The 22571-nt window shown below is 44.1% G+C and overlaps 2 protein-coding genes across 3 annotated transcripts in view; one reads left to right on the plus strand and one right to left on the minus strand.

The window, feature by feature from the left end:
* Positions 1–11027, plus strand: part of LOC139228682 (endophilin-A2-like) — a 121876-nt gene extending 110849 nt beyond the window's left edge. Inside the window, exons 9-10 of one of the 2 annotated variants that reach the window (XM_070859922.1) lie at positions 3538–3588; positions 7890–11027. In XM_070859922.1, coding sequence (XP_070716023.1) covers positions 3538–3588; positions 7890–8086 — 248 coding nt within the window. In that variant the 3' untranslated portion in view covers positions 8087–11027. The remainder of the gene's footprint in view (positions 1–3537; positions 3589–7889) is intronic. The other variant, XM_070859923.1, reaches the window with a different exon arrangement.
* Positions 11028–19349: 8322 nt separating this feature from the next.
* mpnd (MPN domain containing) overlaps positions 19350–22571 on the minus strand; it is a 31723-nt gene continuing 28501 nt past the window's right edge. The window contains exon 13 of the mRNA XM_070860876.1: positions 19350–21297. Within this exon, the coding sequence (XP_070716977.1) occupies positions 21211–21297 (87 nt within the window). The 3' untranslated portion in view covers positions 19350–21210. The remainder of the gene's footprint in view (positions 21298–22571) is intronic.

Raw genomic sequence — 22571 nt, forward strand, 5'->3', positions numbered from 1 at the left:
AATGAATTGCTCATGTGCCCTCGATCAGATACTGGGTCCTACTGCCAGTAGCCAACAGTTAACAAATCGATTATCTTTGAATTGATCTTTATTTAGCAAAAAGTTCAATTATTATCCATACACTGATACCTCCACTACAGTGTAATTACTGACCCCGATGTGCTGGTCACAAAGGCCAAAGAGTTTGCCAGTGTTATTATGAACTACCAGCACATTTAGATTTTGATTATTACAGGGGAAAGAATTGACTCGAGAGCTGAGCTTCAGCTGCTTTTATATTTTGTTAGGGTCTCCTTGGCCACCAGCTTCAGCTGGCAAATTTATCTTTTATATTGTGCTGATGTTAGAAGCTGGCAGTATTAGCACAATATAAAGTGACTTCTGTTTCTTTACATACGAGTGAGTGTCCATTGGTTCATGCTGCTAACCAACAGGGGGCAGTGAAGAATTCATCTCTGGTGAACTCATTAACCTCAATCAATCAATCTTTCACTCCCTTGAGCAGACTTCTTTCTTTTGAATCTAGATCTAGTTTAACTTCTCTTCCCCAAAGAACACAGTGTCTGTTCCACCCATTCAACAGATTTCAAGGATTATTTTCCTGGTTTTCTTTGAATTTTTGTCATTCTTCTGAGCTTCATGTGCTCAACTGAGCTGCAAATTTGTGTCGGGGGTTTGCATAACTCAAATTAATGATAGTCTGGCACAAAAGTTAAATGCGTCTCCCAAGCGTCACAGCCTCTGCTTCTGAGCAGGACATTACTGCTGTGTGGCTCACATCTGCTGCACAGCAGGAAGAAAGACAAATTTATAAATTACTTGAGGACTACTGGAACAGTTTTCCCCCCACTGGATCATCTTTTCCAACCAGTGAGTAACTGGTCTAGGCAGAGCAGAAGGTCCCTGGACAGTCCTGAGCTGGTGATTGAGGCTCGGACAATAGTTGCAGCAGAGTGCATGTATGTGACTGTGGGCACGAGCAAGATTGGGCTTGGTGCCCTACAGTCAAATAGCCTATCTGCCATCTAGCCTCGCACATAAAGAATTTGAGGTTTTGAGGCAAAGGGGAAATAGATCCACACTCTGTTCTGGATCTGAGGTTTTTATTATGCCTCAGATTACAAATATGCCATCATTCATAGAATAGAATAGTTCAGGGTTGAAGGAGGTCATTCGGCCCATCGAGTCTGTGCCGACTCTTTCAAAGAACACTCCAGTTAGTCCCACTCCCCCTGTTCTTTCCCCATAATTTTTCTTCCAAATATTTATCCAGTTCCTTTTTTGAAGGGTATTATTGAATCAGTTTCCACCGACCTAGCAGGCAGCGTATTCCAAATCCTAACCACTCGTTGTGTAGAGAAGTTTTTCCTCCTCTCTCCTCTGGTTCTCTTGACAATCACCTTAAATTTGTGTCCTCTGGTTACCAACCCTTCAGCCATTTCTGAGCTTTTTCATGATGATCACCTTTTACTTGCCCATCTTCATATGTGCTTTACTAATTTTCGCACTTTTCTCCCTACTAATTCTCGCCCACCTATTCCAAAGAGCACTGACTTATGCTGGACTCAGCAGCCCTCTAGAACTTTGCCCAATTAGCTATTATTCATGTGTGAACCTAGGCAATGAGTAAGAGCAAGTTGTCTTATAGAAATCATTACAGCTAAGCCTAATCTTGTTCTCAATCAACATCTATGTACTCAGTGTACTACTTTTCCCACCCCCATTCTCAGAGGGCACATTTTTTTTTCATTTTCAAATGTTTCTGCCATGACAGGAGATACCCAGTTAGTAAACCATTCTAAAATACCTCACGAAGACTCACTGTGCCCGGATTTTCCAACTGCATGTCTTACCCAGCATCTGCATCTCTGGCTGACCATCTCAGCATTGAGGAAGAACAGGCATATTTTCTGGCTCCCCCTAACCAGTTTTGATACAATAATGCTATTGAAATGTTCTGTTATAGACCAGAATGCTCCAAATTTGTTCCCTGGTCTGTGCTGAAATAGCCGATCTCGGACTGGGTGGCACTGGTCGTGCTGCATTTGGCCTCCAGACCTCTGGGTTAGGGAGGACAGCGCACTCCTAATCACTACCTTGTGACTCCTGTTGAAAATCGCATGTTACTGTCTAACGATGCTCTGTATAAAGCTCAGCTGTGATGCTTTCCACTGTCAATTAACCTGCCAGCACTTGCCATTGAGGCTCTCCCATGAAAAGTGGACACTTGGCAAGGTACCACAGGACTGCTGGCGCCAGTGGAACCATACATCAGCCAGAGCCGACAATGCAAGAGCAGGAGGAAGAAAAATAATAGAACTACACTGTTGTTAGTTGTGTTTATAAAAACAAGTTTAGATGGGGGATAGCAGTACTTTGAGTGAAGTATTGCCCCTCAATCACCCATCCCCAAACTAGTTGAGTGGTTTTTCTTGACTAACATTTCTTTCCATGTTACATAATTAGTCATTTGTTTGTTGTATTTCGTGCATATACTGCCCTGTCAGTGGTAATTCGGATGTGTAAATGGCTAGCCTTAAGGAGAACAGTAAATTCTTCAAGCATTCCGTGCTAATCTAAGCATCCAGGCCATATACAGTTGCAGCTCAGTATTATTACCAAGTCGCGTTTAGTGCTTTGGTTGTAATGTTCAATAACAAAATAAAATTGCATTTAAATCTGTACGCAGTGTTTGGCAGTGCATTTCCTGTGTGATGCTCATTGTTCATCCCCTCAAATTGCTCTGACCCCCAGTGAAAGAGATGTACCCATCAGTATCTGACCTTAGTGTTATACTAAATGTGCTCTCTGCAGACACAGCCTAAATTGTGAAAAATTATATTCACTGATTGCTGAATTGGGATTAGTTCATAAAGGGGCAATTTAGAAGACCTTTTTTTCCCTCACACAAAGGCCTGTTAGAATATTGAATGCATTGCCACATGTGGTTGTTGAAGCTCAGTTGATCACTTTTGAGAGGGAATGCAATAAGCAGTTGAGAGCAGGGAAATCACTCTGGTGGGGGAACTAGCCCTGACACAAACCTGATTCTGCACCAGAATTTAATTTCCAAATACTATGCATATCTGAGGGTATTTCAAAGAAGAAACATTTTGTTTCCAGCATTCAAAAAAGTTTGTCAGGAGCAACCTGGTATTGTAATCTGCAAACCCCCGCTCGAACAGTTCTTGACTAACTTTGGATCTCTGAGGAGGGAGGGGTTCTCTAATTTTGGTGGGTGGTGGGGAGAGAGGAGAATAAAGAAAAGCACGAGTAGCCGCACTGTACGGAACCCGTGTTGGACAGCGACTGATCGTGACCACACCTGTGGAGGGCGTGGAGTCACGCAGCCCTGTCAGTCTGACTGCAGGCAGGTATTGGGTTCTGGGTGAGGTGGGAGAGAGGGAGACAGTAATAGCTGCTATCAGTTAACTAAGGTTTTGTCTTCAGTCGATAGTTGGTTTACGAATTGTAGAGAAGATTTGTACATTGTATTGAATTTATTTTTTATTTTTACATTAACTTTCCCATGAACAGCCTCCTTCCGTTCAGACAAGCCCAATAGGACGCCAGCCAGCGGATCCCCCTGTGAGTAGGGTAGCTAATGCCCAGCTTTTAGTTCTGATGGATAAAAAGACATCGGCCTCGCTGTCAAAGGGGTTGTCATGATTTAATAAGGATCAATGGTCGTATGTTTAACTGATCAAAAACTCGTAAGAACAAGAATTTTAAGTATTTTCTTTTGTTGTTGAGCTGTTTAGTCACTGAAAATAGCAATAATTATCTGTGCATCCCTATCATCTGGTTTTAGGAAGAGCTGTTTGTTCAAAAATTCTGCTTTTTATAGTGCACGCTTTGATTGTATTCAGAGCATCAGCTCCCTCTGCTGTGCCACAGTGGTATTTTCTTTCTCCTGCCATGGTTTCCAAACTTCCATACCAACATTCATTATCATGGAATGCTACAGAACAGAAACGGGCCATGAGGCCCCATTATGTCTGTGCTAGTGATTTTCTCAACACCAACAGCAACAATTTGTATTTTATATAGTGCCTTTAACATAGTAAAACATCCCAAGGCGCTTCACAGGGAACTTATAAGACAATATAAGATGTTATAGGACGAGATCCAACACCGCCTCCAGTGCGCCAGTGAAGCCTTCGGCCGCCTGAGAAAGAGAGTGTTTGAAGACCAGGCCCTCAAAACTGCCACCCAAGCTCATGGTCTACAGAGCTGTCGTAATACCTGCCCTCCTGTCTGGCTGAGACATGGGCTATGTACAGCAGACACCAAGTTGTGCAGAAATACCACCAACGATGTCTCCGCAAGATCCTACATCAACATCAGCGTCCTCGCCCAGGCCAACACTGAAGCACTGACCGCACTCGATCAGCTCCGCTGGGCAGACCACACAGTTCGCATGCCAGACACGAGACTCCCATAGCAAGTGCTCTACTCGGAGCTCCTTCACGGCAAATTAGCCAAAAGTGGGCAGCGGAAACGCTACAAGGACGCCCTCAAAGCCCCCCTGAAAAAGTGCAACATCAACACTGACACCTGGGAGTCCCTGGCCAAAGACCGCCCTCAGTGGAAAAAGTGCATCCGGGAGGGCGTTGAGCACTTCGAGTCTCAACACCGCGAGCGTGCAGAAATCTAGCGCAGGCAGCGGAAAGAGCGTGCGGCAAACCAGTCCCACCCACCCCTTCCCTCAACGACCATCTGTTCCACCTGTGACAGAGTCTGTGGCTCTCTTATTGGGTTGTTCAGCCACCAAAGAACTCACTTCAGGAGATGAAGCAAGTCTTCCTCGATTCCGAGGGACTGCCTATGAAGATGATATAAGGCCAAACAATTAAATTTGACACCGAGCCATGTAAGAAGAAACTGGCAGATGTAGGTTTTAAAGAGCGACTTAAAGGAGGATAGAGAGGGGCGAGGTTTAGCGGGGGGAGTTCCAGAGCTTAGGGCCTAGATGGTTGAGCAGTTATAATCAGGAATGTTCAAGAGGGCAGAATTTGAGGAGCACAGACATCTCTGGGTGGGGGGGTGGCGGGCGGAGTTGTGAGGCTGAAGGAGATTATAGAGATGGGGAGGGGCGAGGCCATGAAGTGATTTGTAAACCAGGATGAGAACTTTTAAATCGAGATGTTGGTAAACCAGGAGCCACTGTAGGTCGGCAAGCACAGGGGTGATGGGTGAGCGGGACTTGGTGTGAGTTAGGACACGGGCTGGCGAGTTTTAGATGACCAAGTTTACATAGGGTAGAACGTGGGAGGCTAATCAGGAGTGCGTTGGAGTAGTCAAGTCTAGAGGTAACTAAGGCGTGAATGAAGGTTTCAGCAGCAGGTGAGCTGAGGCTGATGCAGAGACAGGCAATGGTATGGAGGACACCAAGTCTAATCCCATTCTCCCGCTTGCTCTCCATAAGCCCATTAACAGTTCTCTCTTTCAAGCATCTGTCTCATTCCCTGTTAGTGTTGTGATGTTCAAGTGTAAAGAGGGCACATGGGCACACTCCTGGGCAGTACTTGTCCTAAAATTTCCAAATGCCAGTGACCCAAAGGGCGATGCTGCTGCCAGTCGAGAAAACGTTGGCAGCAAAAAATGAAGAGCTGAAGAACACGTTCCAGAATTCTCGAGCTTGGTTCTGTGGACTTAAGCTCCAGTGTGTTGCTTCGCCCTGCACAACATGTTGATAGTTGCATCAATCCTTGGTGTAATCACTGACCACCGCACTGACTGACATCCAGCTTTCACATGAACCCACTGATTCCCAAAGGTCTGCGACCTCCCAGTTTGAAAACCACTGCAGTACACCATACTTTGCATTCTGCTGTAACTCACTATTCAAACCTTTACTTTTTCTAGTATTTACAGAAGTTTTCTAAATCGGACTTTTGTATTTAACTATTGGGACTAATTTTCTGGCATCCGCTACATTTGTTGGGAAATGGTTTGTCGTTTATGCTAACAACACTGTAATAATGATTTAAAACTAATCGTTGGACTTTAATGTGTAGTAGTCGTGACAGCCCTTGCTGTGCCTGCATGCGTTGGTGATTGAGGTGCACTGTATTTAGTCTGAGGTTGCCACATCTACATTCCGTGGCTTATGTCGAATCTTTAACAGTGAAATGTTCCAAGGTACATCACAAAATAGGAATGGAATGAACACAGGAGCAGTAAAGAGAGGGAACCAAAGGCTTGATCACAGGTTTTTGTAGGAGACTTTTGTAAATGGAAAGCAATGTAACAGGGAGGAATTTGTAGCTTGTAGGGCTTGATGGTTGAAACTGTGTCAGCAAGGTGGAATGGAGAATGAGAGGTGCTCGGTAGGCATGAGTCTGAAGAGCAGAGGATGCAAATTGGCACCGAGGGCAGGAGGAGGTGAGAGAGATGAGAGTTTCACAATTCATGCACTAACTTCTGATACACTGCAGCCAATGAAGTACCCCTCTCGTGTCAGACTGCCCTTTTGACTGGATCTTGCCGATGTGTGTATTTTTGGAGCAGGTTTGGTAGTTCAATGCAGTGCTCCTGTGACAATGTTGACGTGAATTCATTGTGTAACAATAATTTAAAGACACTGAATACTATTGAGTTAGCACCCTTGCTCAAAATGTTCTTTTCCCTCAAGATTGCAATGATATTTTAACAAAAGAGTATAGTATGTTCTAACTCAATCATTTATTTTATTCTGATTTCCTGAGTGGCTTAGTGTAAGATGTGGGAGATGTGTAAATGCACCACTACGGCAGAGTGAAATGGTGCTCTGGGTTCACGCACTGTCCTAGAGTCAAACCCTGTCCAGAGTGACATGGATGCAATCTGCTCACTCCATTGAGTTCCTAATCTCAGCTGTGCTGCTTTGGGTGGGGAATCAGGAGACGCATTGAACAGCAGCACTGGTAAACGCTGGGATCAAATCACCTACTCTCCCTATGATTCAAAATTGCCTAAATGATTTCAGACAGTCCCAACTAGTGCTGTTGTTTAATTGTGTGGCACTAAATTCACAGTTTGCACAATTTTGTTTTCACTTTTTAACAGGGGTATGAAATATTTGACCTTGATGCCCCCCCGCCTTTCTTTTGGCTTTTCCCCCTTGATCTTTGATCTTGGCAAGTCGCTTCCCTCCTGTGGCCAAGAGAGTAGGTGATTTGATCCCAGCGTTTACCAGTGCTGCTGTTCAATGCGTCTCCTGATTCCCCACCCAAAGCAGCACAGCTGAGATTAGGAACTCAATGGAGTGAGCAGATTGCATCCATGTTACTCTGCCTTCAAGAGTTCATAGGTGCATCAGTGTGGCCTATGTTCCTGCCTCCCCACCCCTTAGCTCTAGATGTCCTTTACAATCCAGTTGCATTTACTGAATTGTTTTATAATAAAAAACCCACTTTCTATAAACTACTGAAAGCTTGCTTTCAAAGTTCCAAAGTGAATTACACCTTGTACCATCTAAGGAGATTCCTCCCCTTCTCTCCATTGACGCAGTTGGTAAGTGCATTGTCCAAGAAGATCCCACGTTCAATCCTTAGTCTGCGATGTGCTACAGATCTCGCCTGGAGGAACTCTTGAGCCTTTAAATTGACTTTGGTGCTCCTGGGTTATAGAGGGAAAGATCTCCTACTGTTATCCAGTGACTCCTGCAGGAAAGTGGATGTGTGAGGATTTGGGGTGAGGATGGGATGACAATTAGCTGAGATGCTACAGTGAATTAGCTTCATGACACCCATTATCTGGGCTTGCATGTGAATCATGGCCACTTGGGTGAAGTACCAAAGGGCAGCTGATATCCTGGAACCTTACCCCAGCGGGCTGTCATAAGAGGCAAGGAAAAAAGCTGTTATACTAAGTGTTCATCGACTGCATTTTTGTGTTGTGTGCAGCACACCTAGACCAGCCGTGCTGCAAGGCGCTGTACGATTTCGAGCCAGAAAATGAAGGGGAGCTCGGCTTCAAGGAAGGTGACACCATCACATTGACCAATCAGATTGACGACAACTGGTATGAAGGAATGCTCCACGGCCAATCGGGATTCTTCCCCGTCAACTATGTGGAAGTGCTGGTCCCATTACCTCAGTAAAGGTGCTGAACTGGACACCGGATACAGATGTGGAGAGAGGGAGACTTTCAACATTCCTTTTAATTTAAAACACTAGTCCACTTCCATGGGTTGTTTCTCACAGTGCAGTGTTACATTGCGTGCAATGCATCGTCATTTTTTATTTTGAATCGACAAATGTTTTTTCTGTGTTAATGTAAGGTGCAGCTCCAGTTACTCTGCATGTATTGCAATATGGTTGAGAGAGGTCAGCATTTAGGTCAATGGATCTTTTTCTGTAGTTGTCCAGTGCTGGCAAAATGAATGGGCTGAAATTAGACATTAGCTGTGTAGAAGAAACGGCTGTGACAGTGTTATCACACTCAGTAGGGTAGTGTAGGAGGTACCCCTTCCTGCTCTGCTCATCAATAAGATGGTTTCTATTGCGCAGTTATTGCTGCAGAGTCATGTGACCTTGGGTCACGCACATCACATTCATTTTTTTTTAAAAAGGGATTTTAAAATATTGCATTTGTTCCCAATTCACACTAACATAGGGGTTATATTGAAATAATTCACACTGTACCAGAACTTGGCGCAGTGGGTCAGACACCAGCCTTTCACCTCTGGCACCTAGTCACATTCAGCCCCAACTGGTGGGATGAAAGTCTCCTCCATCTGCAGACTGAGGGCCTTGTGTGAACTGAGCTTGGCCAGGCTGAATCCAATAAATTATCTCATTCAGACAGGCCACAGTAAGGCTGGTGTGGGACATGGACAAATGACACATTGGTGCAGGAGGGAGCGCTGCTCTGAGATTGGGACTGAGGTGCATAGTCGGAGCCCAGTAAAGGGAGCTTAACTGTGCTGAACCTGATCTCTGCGACACTGGGTGCCTGAAATGGAAAGTGTTCCATTCCCAGCACCCAGCACTATCCATGTAGTGATGTCAGGCAGTATGACTTAAGTCTCTGAACATCACTGGTTGGCTTACTTTGTCTAACCCACCACTGCCTTCTGTTTGGCCCATGTTTACGTTGACTACCCACTGTGGAAGATCCTGAGTTTTAAGATGTGCATCAAAAAAGGACATTTTGTTCCTCTCTGTTTTAGACTTGACTTTTTCGAGGAAAATTCTGTCCGCTGGTTCGTGACAGAAATGCTTTTTCCACCCTCAAGTCATGACCTTGTATAGTCAGCTGGGAAGCTTTGTGGTTCTGTTCAAATCAATCTAACTTCCCTAGAATAGAGAGAGGGGAAAACTAGCCAGGGTTCCTTCTCCTTACCGCTATCCTGTTGGGGGATATGTGTTCGCATTGGATGGGACGGGATCATGCTCTGCTATGATGCCGCCATAGACAAATAGCCCATTGACATAAATGAAGACTAGCTCCTTGGGTGAAGTACTGGAATGTACCTGGTGTCTATGGAACTGCACCCCAGCAAGAGTCAGCACTTTGTAGAGAGGAGGAAATGGGGGAGGGGTCAAGCATTTTTTTTAAGTTAAGGAGAAGTCTTCTCAACAGATCCAGCTATCTGAAAGTTCATTTTTCTCCATTTTAGAGGGTGTTTAAGTGTTAGTGGTGCCAGTCCAAATAATTTAATTTGATTTAGAGGACATATAGAGTGACTACTGCTGGACTGTAACATGGTTGCAATTGTTGTGTGAAAGCTATAAATAATTAGACCAACTGGTTTACAAGTACATGTTTAAACAGTACCTCATTTCTGTGAACCACTTTTTATATAGAAAAGAAGGCCTAGTCGAGGATACGTGTTGTATCCAATATACCGAAGCAACAGCTTAACCCTTCCATCACCAACCTCTGTTCATGCTGTGCCTCTGGAGGCACCTTCAGCATAAATGCGTTGCTGTACATACTGTTGGTGGGAGCACTCTAATATAAATGGACAGGCATACTTGTCTCGGGATACAGGATGTGCCTGTGGGGTGGTTTTGTCCCCTGCCTCTGCACCCAAAGCACCGACTGGTAGAAATGCCCACCCGTCTGGGTGCCGGTCGCCCAGGCCAATATTTTGTCTTGCTCGCGGGTGGGCTGAACTCTCAGCCCCGATCTATCTTCTATCCTGCCCCCTCAACTCCAACCGGCTACCTTCAAATTGCTGGCCTGTACAGACCTTTCGCTGAGGTTGGAGGGTGTCTTCAGCTAAAATAGTAGTCCTATTCGTAACGTTTGAACAATTTGCACATTGAAGCTGGTGCTATGAATGCCACCCCGTGGTGTAAACGTGGCAGATCTGGAATGGGCCCAGGTCTGCAATATAATGAGGCACAGTTCAGTCTTTCAGGGAAAGGGAGACAGTAAGTGAGGGCAGTGCTGTCGCACACTCTTCGACTTCCCTGAGCCCTTATCTTATTGCTGCTGCATCTGACCTGTTCTGTTTTCTGGGTCCAAAAAAGATTGTGCACAGTAACAAATTCAAATCTTGACTCATCCTTTGCACCCTCCTCTCTCTTGGCAAACACAGATAACTGGAATGAATTTTGTTTTCCTTGAGACTTGAATTGTCCCCACTATCATTTTCTACAGTCTAACTTTTGGCTCCCTGTGTTTAATGATGAGCAAGTTCAAGCTTTCAGTAACTATTCCTGTTTTGACCTCCACGATGTTGAATGATGACCTGGTACAACACGTGCAGCATGTATCTGGCAGGTATTATGCTGTAGCACTCCCATAGTGACACTAGTTCTTTAACACTAATCATGACGTACCATGTATCTGTCTAGTACTTTTTGATAGTGTCGTCAACTCATCGTGAAAATTAGAAGATTGTGACCATACCTGTACTAATGCTTTACGAATTTGATCTATCTTTTGATAATTATAAGAGCCATGGGCTTATAACTCAAAATATGTATCTTTTTTACTGTTTAATCCTGCATGTAGATTTATGTTTAGTATAATTATAAACGATGTAGTGTTTTGTTCAGATTATGTAAAGAATAAAAAATAGCAGGTGACATCTGTGCTGGGATTTGCATAAATCTGACGTGACTTTTGGGATTGTTTCAGACCAAAATGTCAAACATGAAATATGTGTTTCGCTTTTTAATTCCTTACAATGCAGTATGGCCTAGTGTATGTCAGCTTTGGATAGTAGCATTCTGGCCTCTGGGTCAGATGTCTCACTCCAGGACTTAATCTAGGCTGACATTCCAGTGCAGTACTGAAGGAGTGCTGTGTTGGAGATGCCGTCTTTCCAATGAAACGTTAAACCAAGGTCCAATGTGCCAGCTCGGGTAGACTTTAAAAAAAATCGCATGGCAGTTTAAAGAAAGATAAATTCTCCAGTGTAATAGCTAGCATTCCCCCCTCAACTAATGGCACCAAAAGCAGATTAACTGGTCATTCATCTCATTTGCCGTTTGTAGGATCTTGCTGAGTGCAGTTGGCCTCTACGGCTGCCGACAAAACAACAGTGATTGCACTTCGGAAGTCATTCTTCTTCTGGAAAGCACTTTGGGACATCTTTAAGATGTGATGAGGTACTTAGTAAATGTAAGTTCCTCCTAAGAAGAGGGTGGGTTATTTGCCACGAGATGTGTAACCCGTGCACAACACAAGATTCTGTTTAAGATCACGGAGTGCAGATTCACCGATGAAAGTTGCCTTTTTATGGTGAGAATGAATAAAAGTAGTTGGAGCGCAATCATGATCCCCACTACAGAACAGAGGTCTCCAGACCAGGTGGAAATAAATGGAAACTAGTGTACATGCTCTTATTTTATTGGCCCACAGTTTGTGCAGTTCTACACTGCGCAATAGCGCCAGTGAAAGCACAGATCCTCAAACCGTAAGTTCCATTAGCCAACTTGAAGTTGCTTTGAGTGGTGGATGTATAATTGAAACAGTCCACTATTGCCTTGTAGCACACATTCGGACAAAGAGCAGTCACGATCAATGAATACAGACATGGAAGGCTGTACTCTATCTTCCAGAAAAGCATCCTAAGACATCGATGCACTTGAAAGGCTAACCTGTCTGTTCTCTTCTCAGGTGCTGAATGATCTGCTATGTATTTCCAGCACTTTTTTCAGTTCCAATTTCCAACATTGCCAGCTTTTTTTCCTATTGTGTAAAAAGATCAATCTGCTTTCTCCCTCCCCCATATCTACAACATCCAACTGTATCTTAAATAATTCAAGGCTTTTTTGTTTCTACTTCCCTGCCAGGAAGTTTGGTCCACATGTTGATCTCTGTGTGAAGAGCTGATATCAGCCTTTTGCCAGTTTGTACCCGTCCACTTTCTACAATTAAGTTTGAAGCTGTGTTCTTGATTTACCTTTTCTATTCTGTTTACTTCTAGTCTATTTAAAGCTGAAGAACTCAAATTAATCTATTCTAGTCTGGTAACTCGATCCTTTTTCTGATGAGAACTGGACTGTGACTATTTTCTGTGAGACCCTTCCAGTCAATAGGGAGTTGCTGTCGTCTGACTTTTTTTTATTGATCTAACCTATTCTGGGGTGTAACTCTGCTGTCTGTAAGGGTTCTGAGCGAAACGAGTGTGGGTAATTGCAATCCAGTTCCTGGCACAGACACACACCGCTCCCAATTTAGTATTAAATTAGCAATTGTATTCACAGCTGGAGGGGGAAATAGGATTGTCTCGCTGGTATATTAAGTGCTGTCTTTGGAGGTTAGAGTGGAATAGAGAGAGCCAACCCAATGTATACCTGACTTACAAAAGCTTAACACTGACACAGAGCATTAAAGGTGGAGGAGTGTTGCAGCCGCTATTCTACCATCCCTGGTGAGTATGATTAAGGCTTTGCCACTGAGCTGCCATTTTCGCCGGCTCCGTGATTCTACAATTATGGTTCTTGGGTAGCAATTTGGACCACATGCAATTATTAGACATGTACTGGATTTGACTTGGGCTGTGGGGCAGGCTTGAACAGTTTCACTTGTGCTTCGATCCAAGTCGAGCGTTACAATTCCTGATTTTGTTACAGGTTAAATATTTGCAATCCTCCTGAATCTGCTGGGGAGCCCCCAGTAACTCCATCCAAGCCACTGACCCAACAGCGGGGAAATAAAGCCTAGCTTTTTTTTTCTCAACCACGTGTTTTTGCAGTTGGGATCCATCAAAAGCATTAAACACTGGCCCAAATTCGCACACTTTGTCATTTGTTGTTACCAGAACTTGGAAATCGCCAGCAGTTAAGCTGTCAAGATTTCCATATGTCAAAATTTTGAGGTTAAATGGCTGACTGGAAGAAGCCTCGAAATGGCTCTAGCTTGCTGGCCGGTCTCACGGAGAAATCCAGCCGATTGCATAATCTTACTGCTTTCAAACCACAGTCTGCAGTGACTTCAGATGTCAGTAACACCTACTAGTCAAATCAGTTTTTCCTGGTTGGAGAAAACAGATTTATTTGTCTGTGGCCAGCAGTGTAATAATTACTGTAGTTCGTGACTGTCACTTTTTTTTCACTCACTTCTGCAACTCTTCTCAATTGAAGTGAAATCCACATCAAACAGGGTTTACTTGCCATAGAGGGAGTACAACGAAGGTTCACCAGACTGATTCCTGGGGTGGGGGGTGGGGTGTTTGTCCTGAGGAGAGATTGAGTAGACTATATTCTATATTCTCTAGAGTTTAGAAGAATGAGAGATGATCTAATTGAAATACACACCAGGCTTGTCAAGGTAGATGCGGGGGGAATGTTTCCTCTGGCTGGGGAGTCTAGAACCAGGGGTCATAATCTCAGAATAAGGGGTCGGTCATTTAGGACTGAGATAAAGGATAAATTTCTTCACTGAGGGTCGTGAATCTTTGGAATTCTCTACCCCAGAGGGCTGTGGAGGCTCAGTCTTTGAGTATATTCAAGACAGAGATCAATAGATGTTTGGATAGTAAGGGAATCAAGGGATATGGGGACAGTGCAGGAAAGTAGAGTTGAGGTAGAAGATCAGCTGTGATCTTATTGAATGGCGGAGCAGGCTCGAGGGGTTGAATGCCCTCCTCCTGCTCCTATTTTCTTAACTGATGCAATTGAACTGGAGTGTTACAATGCATGATTTTGTTGCAGGTTAAACATTTTCAATCCTATCCTGCATCCATTGACCCATATGGGATGCTGATAGTTACATTAGCCCAGTGCCCATTTTGTGTGAGAAGAGACGGTGGGTGTGGACTGTCTATTTGACCATAAGCAGCATCACGGTGAAACCTCACTCACCAGAAGGCTCAAAATTCCCTTCATTGTAAAGTGGGAGAATGTTTTGTTTGCAATTAATGACTAGCTAATGAAATTGCAGCAATATACAGCGTCGAACCCCGCTTTGAGATTTTATTGCTGGATCATTAATTACAGAAAAAGCATACTTTAAGGATTTCAACCTCACCTATCCACATTTCTGGGCAAGGACCTGTAAGATGGTCAGGACTGCAATCCTGGGAGGTGCTCTCATTGCCCAGCTAACTCAGTAGTGACTAGCAATCCTTACCGAGATCCTCCAGGTCAATTCACCCTGGGCAGGTCATTTAAAAACCACAAATGGAGCATCGGTCACGCAACTCAATTTTAAGATCAATTACGTGGAAGTTGAAACATTCCACAGATGTAAAAGCAACTCTCTTGGGAGCATTTGGAACACATCAGGACCTCTTTTTGCATGTAGTGTTGGCTGGAATGTCTAGTTGCATTGAACTCTCATTTCGTTCCAGGAATCGGGAAAGACAGCTGGGAAAAATTACTAAGAGTAAACTGGATTAAATCCAGATTTCCAATCCACAAGGAAAAATAATTTAAGCTTTTGTGTAAGTTCTTGTTTATTGTTGCTATCCCGCTAGTTTTGTGCAAGTTGTTGTATATGGCTTAGCACCAGAGGCCGGGGAGCTTCTTGATCTCTGAGGGTCGGTGTCAGACTGGGCAATGCAAAAAAGACTTGTATTCATGTAGCGCTTTTCACAACCACTGGACGTCTCAAAGCGCTCTATAGCCAATGAAGTGCTTTTGGAGTTTAGTCACTGTTGTAATGTAGGACTTGTAATGCACTTATCCTCAGGAAGAGTCACAATACAAATACAGTTCAACACCAGTTTGATTTTCAAAACCATTTTATTAATGAAAACTAAAACTTACAAAAATTATATTTTAGATTTTAAAAAGTGTCTACATCTGGGTTTGTCGCCAACATAATTACAGCAGTTTTACATTAAATTCACGGTGCATTCAGTAACAGTCTACAATAAGCCAGATACCCTTTTCAAGTCATGGCAGAAACAGATGTTTGAAGGGGCATGTTGCTCCTTTGAAGACACAGCAACGTACAGTAATGGGTATGATGCACCCAGTGCTATGCCACAGTCTTTATAATTTCTTCTGTACTCATTAAGGTGAGGAACATTAGTGTTGGGGAAACTTAGGGTCAGCATTAATCAATCCCAGGTTAGGTACACTATGTATAGTTGCAGAGTAAAGCTGCTCTTTTCCAACTAAGCATCCCAACCTCAACACCCTTTTACTGTACCAGTGAGACAGGTTTTCATCTCTGCCTCCTGTGGCCTTTCGAGTGAGATTGCCAATTTAGTGCCACAGGAGGGATTGTTCTGTGCACTTGGGCCCTGCACATTAACCAGCTCAAATTCATTTCACACAACCCTTGTGACCAGCTGCCAGGTGATGTTTCACCCCATCAGGCTGGGCTGTAGCCAGCATTGGTTGAGTGTTAAATATCAAGTGCATGTATAAAAGACACACTTCAAGTTTCGTCCACTTCCAATTTACTATTCCATAAATGGCCACTGCACAATTTCACCTAAGGGTTGTAATTGGCTCTTTTGGTAATATTTTATTTTTCATCTATATCATCCCTTTAAGACCAATTAAGAAGGAACTTGGAACTTATCATGAGGAGTTCAGTTCTGCTGTTGATTATTAAAGCAACACTCTGGCTACCTTAAATTCTAGTTGGACCACTAGTCAATTGCCAGGTAACTTGGTACCAACGTGTGGTTTGAACCCTTTAGGTTGTTCTTAACCAGGCTACTAGTAAACCAGCTCAATTTTCAGCTGGGACTGGAAAAACAGGATGACATTGAGCAGAACACCTCAGTGGCAAGGAGTCCTTCTCTCCACCATGACTACATGTCAACTTTCATTGAAGTCCCTCTGGTACCTTATCCAAGTGGCCAAGCTTCACTTATGCCGGGTAACCGGGCTGAACTGGAACCTGTCCTTGCCCATTGTCAAGTAAAGAGTATCTGGATAGTGAGCCTGGCTGATTTCTCCTCGTCTTCCTCCCTAGTTAGTTTATTCACTCAGCTATCGGAAAGAGCCAGAAATGTTTTCCGTCGATCGGCTGTCTCCTAACATTGGTGCGAGCGCTGGGTGGCTGTGACACGTGAGGGTGAACACTAGCCGTTCCAGTTCACAATGGTTAGAACACTGAGGAACATGCAATGATGGGATCCTCTATCACAAGGGGCAGGGGAGCGGAAATGGACACTAACAGTCAAAACACCAGTTTATGAGTGAAACAATTAGCAGTCTAAAACCTACAAAACATATACTCCAGGAAGAAAATAAACAGAAGTAGAAAAATAAAACTTATCAAAAATATATATTAAAATAAGTTTTGCTGAGGAAAACCAGCTTGAGTTTATTCGCACAATGCCTGTTCTGATTAATTTGAGACTGTGTTTGGGGGGGGGGGGGGGGGGGAAGAGAGAGAGAGAGAGAGAGAAAGAAGAGACATTAATCCCAATGAGATCTGAAGATAGAAGTTTGCTTTCTTCTGGAAATGTTTCCGCTTTCCTGCTTGCTCCACAGACCCCTGCAGTCCTTCCAGTGCCTGGCCTCAGTGACCATTCTTCCTGTCTAACTCTAGGCAGCGAGTGTTGCAACGCCAATCGCTCGTGCATGGCACCAAAGTCAAGCCTAATCGCCCACCCTCCACATGCAACCGTTCTAGCGGGAGCCAGGAGAGGGAGTGGGAACCCTGGCTGGCTCTTCCACTCTCCAGCTCAGCGGGGCTAGCAATAACAGTATTATTGTTGCAGCCCTTCCCCACACCGCTAAAATCTCAAACTCGATAAGTGAATCAAACTCAACCACCTTCTGGTTTGTATAAAGCAAACATTTGAAATGATTGAGAAATAAAATGTTTTCTTCTTTAAAAACTGGCGACTCTAAAGTGCTACAAGAAAAATTCATATAAAAATATAATCACTAATGCCCAGTACCACAGACCATGTGGCACACCTGTAGTCGCAAGACGCAATACAGACAGACAAGAATTCCAACAGTTAAAGCATTTTTCGGATGTATGTTCCCACAGTCCCTGAAAGGTGTAAGTTGTTGTATTCACCATGTTGACCAGGACTGAAAATCAGTGCTGTCAGTGGGATTCAGGTGAAGTCTAATGGATGGGAGGGTCTGCAAAGTCTTCGAGCAACTAGAAAATCCCATGCAATGTTCTTCACACTAAGTCAGAGGATACACTGTTTGCCAAGGACAGGAGTATTTACCATGTAAAACACATTATTCTGCTGCTAAAATGCAGCTGTGCCCCCTTTAACGTCACACAGTGCAATTGCTGTGCCTTTGAGGTCAATTAGAGGCAAATTGCTCTTAACAGCTCATGTCAATTAGAGATCATTTGTGGCTTTTGTTAAAACCATTTTTTTTTTTTAAAGTGACTGACTGCTAAAGTCAAATAAGCTATTTTCTGTTGGTGCAACAGTTTCTCTGTAGATTGAAAATTATCTCTTAATTACACTCCTTGAACTTTCAAGCGTCACAGACGCCATGTTTAACGCCGCCACACTGGGTGATTCAGGCTCGTCCACTGCTGGTGGGGAAAATTTGGTGCTGAATTACTGGCATCTCACAATCAGTTACATGTTATGAATACGCACCCCAACACCGGTAGCCCTGCCTGCTGGGGCAATTCGGGTACACACTGGCACGATTATTTTCATGAGGGCATATTGCTTTAAATGAGATTTGTAGGTTTTATTGCTACCCACTATATAAATAGGCCGAGTGACAGTGATACAAGGAATAAAAGGGTCACTAATTCCAAGTAAATCTCTACATTACATTTCAGTTGAAGGCCAAGTCATGATTTCAGAGCCTGTTGACCCACAAGGATGTTGCTCTTGTGCAAACATTTAATGTGTTCATACCAAATTCTCTTCTACTATTTTTTAAACATGGGTGTTAACCAGATAATCTTCCCATGTTATAAACGCAAAAGGAATTTTGGTTTCACTGTTAAGCATTTGTAGAAGACCATTCGCAATTGGAAATTATCCCACAGTGAAAAAGCAGCAGCTTTATTGGCAAAAGTGATTTCACTCGAGAGACTGCTAGATTCTCTTCCCCAGAACACGTTCATACTGAGGAGCTGCTTCCAGTGCTTAGTTTGGCAATGGCTTGCACCACTTTGGTAAAACTGAAGTACTACAGTACTACTGAAACAACTGCGGACCTGCACCTGCTCATGAAAAGCTGCAGTCCTTCTAATGTCGGGGGAATGTCAGTAAAGACCAACTATAAAATCTGCATTGCTAGTTTGCTCAACTAGCACTCACTTAGCCAGGTAAAATGGTGACGGTGATATCGGTTTGTTTATTGGCAGCAATGCTTTGCTCTTTGGAAACCTGCCTTGAGGGCTATCAGGGCCTCTGGCCCAAGGAGTGTAATATAATCGTGGTAGCACATTTGCTAAATAACAGTCCAGTTTGTTTTCCTTAACCCCTGCAATGCTGCAATTGCTGACACAGCAGAACAGAGCCACCTGGATGCAGCAGTGCCATCTAGTGGCCCAAGTAAATGCAATTGCTGGTGCCAGGCGGTATATAGTTTTTGCTATTTAGTTGTTTGTTGTGGGCCTGTGGAATCTCTTAGCACAAGCATCCTTTGCCTTTTACACAGCAGCTTCAAGGAGAAGCAATTCAGAGAGTGCATTGAGTGTGTGATAGGGAAGGCTTTGCTTCTAGCTTCACAAGGACCACTGTCCTCTTGTTGGGGGCAAGGTGAATGATTACAGCTAACAGTTGGGGCGGCACAGTTTAAACAGGTGGAGGAAAACTAGTGGGCCAGAGACTTTAAGCTCAGACAGCAGTAGATAAGAGTTTCTGCAGCAATCGAAGACGATTTGAACTCATTTTTTAAAAAAAAAAGGCTTCTTGAAAAGATCATGGTAGCATCTGAAGCCATTGACATTTTAGATACAATCAGGCCCTTATTTATTCCTTAACTGTCCCAGACATTCCTACCCCCCCCCTCCCTCCGCCAGACACCCTCCAGGGCAGTGCCCAAGTGACCATCCATTACAAGTGAACCTAGCCAGTGAATATAACATGCTATTTGACCACACACAGGAGTGGGCCCGCTGGCTGAACTTCCCATTTTCTAGCCCTGGGAGTGTGGAGACCAAAGCATTGCACCTGTAATGCCACCCCAGGTAAGTTCAGCAACGCACCTGGTGGAGCCTGGAATCCTCTGGTTTGTATGGTGCTGTAACTCATTGAGGAGTTCGGTTGTCCAGACTACTACACCTGGTGGTCCTTTAACAGCCAATTAGAGATTAGAATTACAAAGTGGACAGGACAGTGTTTTGATCATCAGGAGGATTTGCTGATTTTTGTAACATTTTTAGAATGTATTTCTCACGTGAAGTATTTACATTTTACAAAGCACCTCCCAGTTTTATTTTTAGAAAAAACACCTAATAGCCCACCCCAATAACGGCCTGTCACCCACACTCACTTGTATCTGGCTCACCAGAACCTTATTTGATGCTCGGAACTGTTATATTTAAGTTTTTATCCAACTAGTTGAGAGTGACTCGAGAATAGATGCCAGCTCTGTGGGTGTGAATAGTTGGCACTAATTCTGCTTAGGCCTACAGCTGACAAGAGTCTTTAAGGACGGTGCAGGAATGCTACGATGCTGGCTGTACCTCCAATTTCCTGCACATTGAGCTCCTGCCCTGAAACTCACCACCCACGGCACCCATTAAGTATGACTGTTAACTGCTCGGAGGAAGAGGAAAACCATATTGGTTGTAGTTTTAATAGGGACCTTTCACCTGCTCACCGCATGATGGGATAGTCACACCTAAATGATAGAAAACAAAGAGACTGTCACTGGACAGTAAGGGGAGAGGGAACAATGTTAAATTTCCATTCTTGACAGCAGTGCTCGGGGCTGGGTAGTTTATGACTCCCAAGGCACAGGAAGTCAAAGGGGAGGCAGGCTCTAAATGCGCCTCTTCCCTCCGGTGCTCGGACAAATATGCTCTCGGCAGCTTCCGCTTTGAATTGTGGAAACATGCAACTCAATGCAATGAGACTGCCTAGAGAGTTTAAATTTTTTTTGGGGGGGGGGGGGGGGTGGGGGTGGGTGCAGTACGTTGGGGGTCCTACCACCATGGATTGCTGATACTTCCATAGTTTCTCCATTGGGGAGCTCCGCTGTGCAAAGGAACAGAAGAGGTGAGATTGTCCCCTGCCTATTCTGACAGTGGCAAACCCAATGAATCTCGGGTTAAGCCTGTCCCGTGTAGGTGTCTAAATTTGTACTATACGATTTAAAAACCACCATTCCTCAAATCAGAACTACTTCAAGTTTTGCAGCAATGGTGCCATTTTTGCCCCTCAATATAAATATCTCCTCTTGCAGCTTTGTTATTTCTATATAGTGGCCCCCATCTCCAACCTCCCACAGCATGCTTTCAATTAGGGGGTCTGACTTTTGCGTCTAATTCACCAACGGGACTCCAGCGCATCCTGCAAGCTTGCGAAAGTACACGACACAGGGAGATAGCGCAAAAGGGAAGAGTTAAATAAATGATTCCCACAACGTTCTTGAATTCATTGCTTGAATGTAGTGTCTATGAACGTCTAAATATTTAACGTTTTGAATTCCCGCTAGCATTTTATCTTGACGCCGGGCATCATCAGTCCGCAAGCTGAAGCTGGTGTCAACAGCCACTTTGAGGCAAATTTGTTTCCGTTTCTACCACACGAACTATTCAAAACAGAAAACACTAAACAAATCACTTTCAGATTTGACCCTGATCGCTTCCAAATAATTTCCACATTCACCTTGCTCAGTTCCTTCTCTCTCTTCTTTTTCCCGCTTTATTCCTTTTCAGAGATGTGAAGACTCCAACTGGAGTTAACTAACTGCAGGCAGCCAGCTGGTTATAAATGTGTTCCAGAACTTTGACAAAGCTTTGGTCCTTTGGAGTTTTATTGGCTAGGGATCCCTTTAATTTTAAAAAAGATGATTAAATTAATCTAACAATACCAGCAAATTGCAGTATCTGGTTGAATTTCCTTATACTTGTGTATTTATAATGTAAATTTCTATGATTCTATGTGCTGTAACCCACAATGCTCCTGACCAAGAACTGGAACGTGGGATTAGGCTGGATAGCCCTATGTTGGCCAGCACAGACACTATGGGGCAAAATTGTCTCCTTCCCGTGCTGTCTTTGTTTCTATACATAAAGGTGCTGTTCACACCCAGCACGATCAGATTAAGTTTCACTGTGAATTACTCCACATAAATAATAAATTAAACTTTGCAGTCATTTTTAAATTATTAGGCATGAGTTCAATAGTTCAGACTGAAGCACAGGCCTTGTTTCAATAGACATGCTCACTTGTCACATTCGATATCTGAAGCGATTTACTAAAGGCTAGTTTCAGGGCCTCCGCACTGCGTGAGAACACCAGCGGCAGGTCAGAGCCATAAAAGGAGCAGAGGTGCGGCTGCCCGGGAGCAGTGTGGAGGCATGCCACTTCAGGGAGCAGTGCGAGCTGGTGCAGGAGGGCGATGTCATCCAGGTCTAGGTCGGTGATTGGGAGTATGGGCAGGTACATCAGGAGCGGCAAGAGACTGGAGGGATGTGATCGAGGCCCAGGAGAGGCGTGAGTTCGGGCCCAGGGGCAGCATAGGCCAAGCCTACACTGCAAAACGTGTGTGCAATAGGTCCGTGCACCAGAGCAGGTTTCCAGTCATCTTGGATAACCCTTGCCACTGGACCAAGACCTAGCTCTGTCAAGCCTGTGTGGTGGCTGGTGTGCAACGACCACCACACGTTAAAATCCACGCACAGGCATCTTCCACCCTTCACGAAGTAGTTCGGGATCTGGACTATTGGGTCCTTCATTGAAACACCTGGGAACTAATCCCTTTTTTGGCGTGGAAGCAAGTCACCCTCGCTTCAAGGGACTGCCTATGATGAAAGGTGGTGTATAAATGTTATTGTTAATGTGCACACGCAGATTGGGGTTACTTACAAGCCAAAGCGCAACACTGAGCAGTCACTATTTGCCAATAAGAAACATCTTCTCCAGAAAACCTTTGCAGTTGCACACAGCCTGTGCCCGAGAATGTTTACTGATGATCCCAAATGAAAAATCCCACATCACCCCGTTCTTCAATCTACGTTTTCTGAATGTTTGATTGTTCCGAGATGCACATGGAGATCTTAACACACCATCCGTGATCCTCAAATACATCAGGAATATTCAG

This window comes from Pristiophorus japonicus, chromosome 18 (assembly GCF_044704955.1).
Source record: "Pristiophorus japonicus isolate sPriJap1 chromosome 18, sPriJap1.hap1, whole genome shotgun sequence".
Lineage (NCBI taxonomy): Eukaryota > Metazoa > Chordata > Chondrichthyes > Pristiophoridae > Pristiophorus > Pristiophorus japonicus.